Below are 8,341 nucleotides of genomic sequence, written 5' to 3' on the forward strand. Positions count from 1 at the left end.
TTTCCAACATAATTGATTAAAAATATTTTTGAAATCTAATAAAGACCTGAACCCACCCACAACAGGTTTAAAAAAATTAAATTGTTATATTTTCTGTACATTTTTGCTACTAAATTGTCATAAAATGTCATTCAGATAAGTTTGTGAAAAAAAAAATGTTACAAAACTCCAGTGATGTGAAACTTATAGATACACAAAGAATGGTTGACACACACATCACAACATGTGACTTGGGAAAACACGCAAGGCTCATGATCACGTCTGCAAGGATGACCTCCTTTTTTTTTTTTTTTGCCTCGATTACATTCTTATTTGTTCCGTCAAAACGTTCTCCACTTTTCAGTCTGTCGGACCTGGACTACATATGATCCATATTTGACTTTTTGGGTGGGAAAAAAGAGCCCCCAAATATTTTTGATATTTATTCAGAAGCCTGCAACATTTAGGATGATTAGTTTTTATTTTCTACATTATTCATATTCTCATTAGGCTTTTTGTGGATTGTATTTTTGGAAAAAATGGTGGAATGCCTTAAACTATGCACATCTGGTGTGCTTTCTTACCGCAAATTTATCAGCAAGCATTTTTTGCTGAAGTTGACCAAGTGTGTCAGCATCAGGAGGGGTGAGTAAACAACAACAACAACAACAACAACTTATGACAAGGGTGTTTGTTTTACAGTCATAAACCTTTGAAAAGTGTATATTTGGCTTTTATTTTTGATACAAAATGAATATCAATGTCCAGTTTTTATACAAAAAAGACTAAACCACTATTTTAAGATTTATCGTCTAAGTTTAATTTAACTTTTGAAACATGAGGAATATACGAGGATTTAAAAAAATAAAAATAAACGCACTGTAATTAGTAGAAAATTCAAACAATTTTTTTTGGTGTATACTTTATACATTTTTAAACATTTTAACGTTATAGACTACTTCACAAGACTTGTGATTTTTCCCACACCTACATATTGCGCTCTTCCACGGTATCGAGCACTATTCTCTGGATAATCCAATCAAGACGTATATATACATATATATATATATATATATACATATATATATATATATATATATATATATATATATATATATATATATATATATATATATATATACATATATATATATATATATATGTGTATATATATGTGTATATATGTGTATATATATGTGTATATATGTACATATATATGTATATATATGTGTGTGTATATATATATGTGTGTGTATATATATATATGTGTGTGTATGTGTGTATATATGTATGTATATATGTATGTATATATATGTATATATATGCATATATATGTGTCTATATATATATATATATATATATATATATATGTATATATATATATATATATATATATATATAATTATTGTAATTACTATAATTGGTTATTAAGACTATGTGAAAGTTCAACTCTTAGCTTGTTTCAGAATCATCAAGCAACTAAAATGCGCCAAACATTAATAAGTGTGGAGAAGGTGTTTTACATTTTTCTCCCTATCCCTTGTAATGGATTTAAATGTGTGTAAGTTAGATTGTGTTTATGTTGATTGGACTTTTTTTTAATGATATCCACAAAGTTCTATGAGCACTGCAGCTTGTGTTATCTGTTGACCATGTATGTTGACTTTTTATGCTGGTTTTTAAACATTTTCTGGACCATGACTAGGGGAGGTTGTTTGGATTGGGTTATATAAGTAAATGCTGTGCTGCTTGTCTTGTAAGTATAATTAATGTTTGAGGTACTTTTTTGGCCACCAGATGTTGACCCCATGGCAGCTATCAGAGTCTTAGCGATGTGTATGCGATATAAATACACAACTCCCTGCCATCGTTTATAAACCCGTGCCTTCTCGCGGGCCAAATTGAAGACGCTGGCAGGCTGCACTTCGCCCGTGGGCCGTAGTTTGGACACCCCTGCCTTAAACCTACGATATCCTTTTCAACTGAAAAAATATATATCGGAAATATTAATTTTTCCATTTTATTTTAAATTAGTAATTTTCTACCAATAACATGCATTTATCAGATTTGCTTTAAAATGCTGCCATGCAGTACTGAAGTGTTTTTTGTGGTAAAATGTAGCATTTCCAGGACATTGGGTGTCTCTTGTGTCCTTTGTAAGATAAAATCATGAGTGTCCACTAGGTCTGAGGGTGCAACTCGGCATGGCGTGCATAGTTTTACCGACCTCCACGCCCCTGCAGCCTTTTTGATGTTTACTGCTGTAATTCTCTAAGAATTGGTCCTTTAATCTGTCTGCTCTGACTTTACTGCAGCCTGTGATTATCCAGCGTCTCTTTATAAAACGCCTCAATGTAACCAAATATAACTACAGGAGTCCACATTCTTCTTGCTCGTGTCGCAGGGATCTTTGGTCAGAAGTTGGAGGAGACGGTGCGATATGAGCGTCGCTTCGGGAACAAGCTGGCCCCCATGCTGGTGGAGCAGTGTGTGGACTTCATCCGCCAGAGGGGCCTACATGAGGAGGGTCTTTTCCGACTACCTGGACAGGCCAACCTGGTCAAAGAGCTACAGGAGGCCTTTGACTGTGGAGAGAAACCCTTGTTTGACTGGTAGGCTTGTTTTAAGCCTTAAATGTGACACATGCCCAAGCATGCAAAATGTATAATTGTCCACAAAGCATTGAAAAAAGCACAGCTCAAATAATACGATAATAATAATAATAATAATGGATCAGATTCATACGGCGCTTTTGTAGACACTCGAAGCCATCATTCATCCCTCCACATTCACACTTGAAGTTGGTAAGCTATACTTGTCCCCACATAATCGGTCACTGTGAATGCACTTACTCAGTGATTCTCAGGGTTTTTTCCCCAAGTACCACCTCAGAAAACACTTGGCTATTCCAAGTACCACCATAATGACCATCATTAAAAAAATACAGCAGCGTAGCAAGCCAAAGTATTCATTAAAAACAAGGCAGAGGTTTTATTTAACAAGCATATTTATTATGTTTTGTCACTGTAATATTACATACGGTTTGAACAGTAACACTGTGTTGGAATATAGGACAATAAAACACTACTTTAATCCAGCAATTCTTTGGCGTACCATTAGATGGAGCCCATGTACCATCCATCCATCTTCTTCCGCTTATCCGAGGTCGGGTCGAGGGGGCAGCAGCCTAAGCAAGGGAAGCCCAGACTTCCCTCTCCCCAACCACTTCGTCCAGCTCTTCCCGGGGGATCCCAAGGCATTCCCAGGCCAGCGGGACGACATGTCCTGGGTCTTCCCCGTGGCCTCCTACCGGTTGGAATAGCCCGCAACACCTCCCGAGGGAGGCGTTCGAGTGGCATCCTGACCAGATGCCCGAACCCCTTCATCTGGCTCCTCTCCATGTGGAGGAGCAGCGGCTTTACTTTGAGATCCCCCCGGATGGCAGAGCTTCTCACCCTATCTCTAAGGGAGAGCCCCGCCACCTGGCGGAGGAAACTCATTTCGGAACGCTTGTACACGTGATTTTGTCCATTCGGTCATAACCCGAAGCTCATGACCATAGGTGAGGATGGGAACGTAGATTGAGCGGTAAATTGAGAGCTTTGCCTTCCGGCTCAGCTCCTTCTTCCCCACAACGGATCGATACAGCGTCCGCATTACTGAAGAGGCCGCACCGATCCGCCTGTCGATCTCACAACACTCCGAAAAACTTGAACTCCTCCACTTGGGGCAGGGTCTCCTCCCAAACCCGGAGATGGCACTTCACCCTTTTCCGGGCAAGAACCATGGATTCGGACTTGGAGGTGCTGATTCTCATCCCGGTGACCCCGGTCATTTTTAGTTCATCGTTAATTTTAATTGTTTACATTGAACAAACAGACGCACCTGTCAATAAAGCTAATTCTGATATTCGATATTATTTATAAGGCTGTGAATCTTTGGGCACCACAAGATTCGAATCAATTCTTGGGGGTAACGATTTGATTCGGCATCGATTCTCGGTTAAAACTGATTCTCGATTCAAAATCAACACTTTATTTTAATAACATTGGGTGCCAGTTTTATGATTAATACAAGAACAGCTCTGATCATTTTTGTATTGCTTAAAAGAAAACAGGTTTTGTTCAATAAAATTCTACCCAAACATTTAATAAAGTCAACTACATGTAAGGGAAAAAGAGCACTTCTCTTTTCTAGCGTAAATCCAGCAAATATGGGCATCTACATACACAATGTAATTTACTTGAGTGGTTGGACAGGACGTATTTAAAAAATTAATTAAAATAAAAATGTTTTTTATATATTTTTTTTGTATCAATTAAGAATGGTTAAAAAAAAGGCATCACGATTCAATTCGGAAATCAATTTTTTTGACGCCCCTGATTATTGAAATGATTCCATGTCTCCGCAGCAACACAGATGTGCACACAGTAGCGTCGCTGCTAAAGCTCTACCTCCGAGAGCTCCCCGAGCCTGTCATTCCCTTCCATAAGTACGAAGACTTTCTGTCCTGCACCAAACTTCTTGGGAAGGACGACGACACGGTAAGACCAACAAACCACCGTCTCCTTCTTTAGGGCAGATTGCAAGAGATGTTGTGTACGCCGCACAGGGTATGAAGGAGCTGAGAAAACTTGTCCAAGGTCTACCTCCAGTCAACTACAATCTTCTCAAGTACATCTGCAGGTATTGACTTCGTCTTAGAAGCTAACGTTTCAACCTCCATGAGAGAAGTTTGAAATTTTTCCACCTTTCACAGATTTTTAGATGAAGTCCAGTCATATTCCGGGGTGAACAAAATGAGCGTGCAAAACTTGGCAACGGTGTTTGGTCCAAACATCCTTAGGCCAAAGGTGGAGGATCCGGTTGCCATCATGGAAGGTTTGTATTGAAGCTCACTAAAGGCTCTGTGCTAAAAGAAGCAAAGACAGTGATGAATGGTGTCCTGTTGGCAGGAACTGTTCTGGTCCAGCAGCTCATGGCGCTTTTGATCGGCCGGTACGATACGCTGTTCCCTCGGGATGACAACAACCCGGCGGGAATTGAGCCTGCCAACAACAACAACATGGAGTTGCCGAGGCGACAAGCGGCCACTGTGGGTACAGTGGCTCACAACACGGAGAACAACAACGTGCAGGCGGTGCGTCAGTGCGTTTGGGAGGCGCCAGAGTCTCCTACCTGCCAGCATCAAGACAACGGTGGCTCGCCACGTTCCACCAGCCCTCGCAACGTTCCGGGACGCTTTGAAATAACCCGCAGTCCGCCGCTGACTGTTAAAAAGAACCCTGCATTTAGCAAAGGCAGTGGGATCGTTACGAACGGTTCCTTCAGCTCCTCATCGGATCCAAACCAAGAAAAGTGTCAGACTCTGATCAGCGGAGGGAGCTTACCGGGGCGCCGAAACGGGACGCTGAAGGGCTCGGGTACAAAAATGGGAACCAGCGGCGTTACAAGCGTCGGGAACGCAACTGGAGTTCTTCGCATGGGGCCTTCCGCGCCGGACGGAGTTCTGAACGGTCGCTGCGGCCTTTGGGTACCAAACGGATGCGTCACGTTGCGGGAGAACACCAAAGCACGTGACTACCCCAACGGGGATCAAACCTCCAATCAGAACCGTCTGTCCACGTACGACAACGTCCACTTAAACCAGCAGAACATGCACAACCACGCCCCGTCCACTTGCCTCAACAGCAGCAGCGAGGACAAGCAGAGCGTGGACAGCGCCACCTGGTCCACCTCCTCCTGCGAGATCTCCCTGCCGGACAACTCCACATCCTGCCGCTCCTCGACCACCACCTGCCCCGAGCAGGACTTCTACAGCTGCCACTACGAGGAACTGGACGGACCCGCGCAGGACGTGGAGTCAGCCGGCAGGGCGGATGACGAGGGGCGGGACAGCGGCAACAGGGACGGGGTCGGCGACGGGGCGGCGAGGAGCTGCGGCGAGCACAGTATCAAGTTCAGCGGAGGGGCAGGCGGTCACAGCGCACTGCACAGCCTGGTGGCCAGTCTCAAACTGGAGATGCACAAGCAGAAGTCAGAGTACGAGGCCAGGATCAAGAGGTGAGGACTCATGTCGTTAGTTGGCAAGATTTCTCAAAAACACACTTTTGCGTGTGAGTGACAGTAAGAAAAGCTCCAACTCTATTATTTCAGCACCAACATCGACATAAACAACTCAAATAGCTGATTTCCTGTCTCTTCTATTGATCGAGAACAGCTTGGAGCAGCGCAACCTGGAGCTGGAGTCAGAGATGGTGAGCCTCCACGAGGAGCTGGACCAGGAGAGAAAGAAGTACACCATGGCCGAGATCAAGCTGCGCAACGCCGAGCGCGCCAAGGACGACGCCGAGCGGCGGAATCACATGTTACAGAAGGAGATGGAGCAGTTTTTCTCCACATTTAGCGACCTCACCGCCACGGGGAACGTTGCCGCCGGCGCTGCCACCACGGAGCCCCGCCGGCCGGATCGCAGCAACCCCATCTGGATACAGTAAAGGTGCGCCCCGATTGTTACGGGGAATCTAAACTTCCGCTAGCAGTACTAGTTAGACAAACAAGAGCAGGAAAACAGTTGCTTCCTAACATGAGCTAAATGATGGGCGACTTTTACATCTCAGAACTGTACATCCCGCAAGTGTCTTCAATTTGGCCCGCGAAACATCGTGAGTTTAATAACGAATCTCGCCTGCACGATGTTATCCAATTAATTTCAAATATGTGACAAAGGTATTGCCGCTGGTTTTGTGGACAAGGTGGAAAATTCAGGTCAATGACTTGTTGTGAACACAGCACATATTTTACTCGTATGACCCAATCCAGAAAACCTTCCCTGATCATGGCGCAAAAAAAATAAATGCACACAATACAAAGAGTCAACACTCATATAACACAGCGCGCTCTCTCAACTCTGTGAATGTTGTACAAAACGTACACGCACCATGCAAAAAAAATTCTAAATTACTCCCATTGAAATCTGTTACAATGCATGATGGGCAAAAATGCAAAACACTCTCTTCACACTTATCCATGTTTGCCACATTTTAGCTGCTTGATATTTTTGATTGATTAAAACACTTTAAGGAGGTCGTCAGGGAAGTAAACAAGGTAGGATTCAAACTTTCACATACTCTTAATATTCATTTATATTCGTTATCTATCATTATATTGTATAATGTGTAGATATTACACACACATGTATATGTATATACAGTATAGGCTATGTATAGATAGATATACATGTGTGTGTATGTATGTATGTGTGTATATATATATATATATATATATGTATATGTGTGTGTGTATGTATATATATATATATATATATATATGTATATGTATGTGTGTATATGTGTGTATACATGTGTATATATATATATATATATATGTGTATGTATATGTATGTATGTGTGTGTATATATAAATGTATATATATATGTAAGTTACTTATATATATATATATATATATATATATATATATATATATATATATATATATATATATATATATATATATATATATATATATATATATATATATATATATATATATATATATACGTATATACATGTAAGTTACTCCAGTAAGTAACAACCCAGCAAGCACAAGACATTGATACGTTGATTATACGTACATGTCTTTTAAAACTGACTATGAAACCACATTGCAAAATAGTTGTCTTTGTATTTTGAGACAACGTTGTGGTCTAATGTTGAATCCACGTTGTTGGTTGGGAAACGACCGCATTTCAACGGTCAAATCGTCGCGACCTGACGTTGAATAAATGTTGTCAGAAAGCACGTGGTTTCAACGTTGTTATTGGTTGAAAAATGTCCAAAATTCAATGGTCAAATCAACGTCAGGAACCCAACATTGATTAAAGGGGCCCCCTCCAACGGTGGCCATATTGTGCTATGTCTCAGCAGGGACAAGACATTGATACAACGTTGATTATACGTACATGTCCTTTAAAACTGACTCTGAAACAATGTTGCAAAATAGTTGTATTAGAAAATTTCGACAACGTTGATGTCTAGCGTTGAATTCATGTTGTTGGTTGGGACTTGCCCAAAAAAAAACATGTTGTTTTCAACGTTGTATTTGTGTTTTAAAATATTGACTAAAATTCAATGGTAGAAACGTCAGAACCCAACATTGATTAAACGTCATCAAAAAGAATGTTGGTCCAACGTTACGTTTGACTGGCTGAATGTCAGGACCTAATTCAACAAGTTCTCAACGTGGTTTTAATGTCTTGTGCCTGCTTGGACTGTCGAGAATAACCTTTTTTCCTAACCTCCAATGTCTTTTTCTTTGACTTATTAAAGGCATCTAAATAAGGTAAACCAGTGATTCTCAAAC

At 41.1% G+C, this 8,341-nt stretch overlaps 1 protein-coding gene across 2 annotated transcripts in view; it reads left to right on the plus strand.

The window, feature by feature from the left end:
- Positions 1–7,266, plus strand: part of arhgap24 (Rho GTPase activating protein 24) — a 170,827-nt gene extending 163,561 nt beyond the window's left edge. Inside the window, exons 5-10 of one of the 2 annotated variants that reach the window (XM_061876545.1) lie at positions 2,384–2,591; positions 4,391–4,523; positions 4,592–4,665; positions 4,739–4,860; positions 4,935–6,042; positions 6,200–7,266. In XM_061876545.1, the coding sequence (XP_061732529.1) occupies positions 2,384–2,591; positions 4,391–4,523; positions 4,592–4,665; positions 4,739–4,860; positions 4,935–6,042; positions 6,200–6,476 (1,922 nt within the window). In that variant the 3' untranslated portion in view covers positions 6,477–7,266. The remainder of the gene's footprint in view (positions 1–2,383; positions 2,592–4,390; positions 4,524–4,591; positions 4,666–4,738; positions 4,861–4,934; positions 6,043–6,199) is intronic. The other variant, XM_061876546.1, reaches the window with a different exon arrangement.
- Positions 7,267–8,341: the final 1,075 nt, after the last annotated feature.

This window comes from Nerophis ophidion, linkage group LG17 (assembly GCF_033978795.1).
Source record: "Nerophis ophidion isolate RoL-2023_Sa linkage group LG17, RoL_Noph_v1.0, whole genome shotgun sequence".
Lineage (NCBI taxonomy): Eukaryota > Metazoa > Chordata > Actinopteri > Syngnathiformes > Syngnathidae > Nerophis > Nerophis ophidion.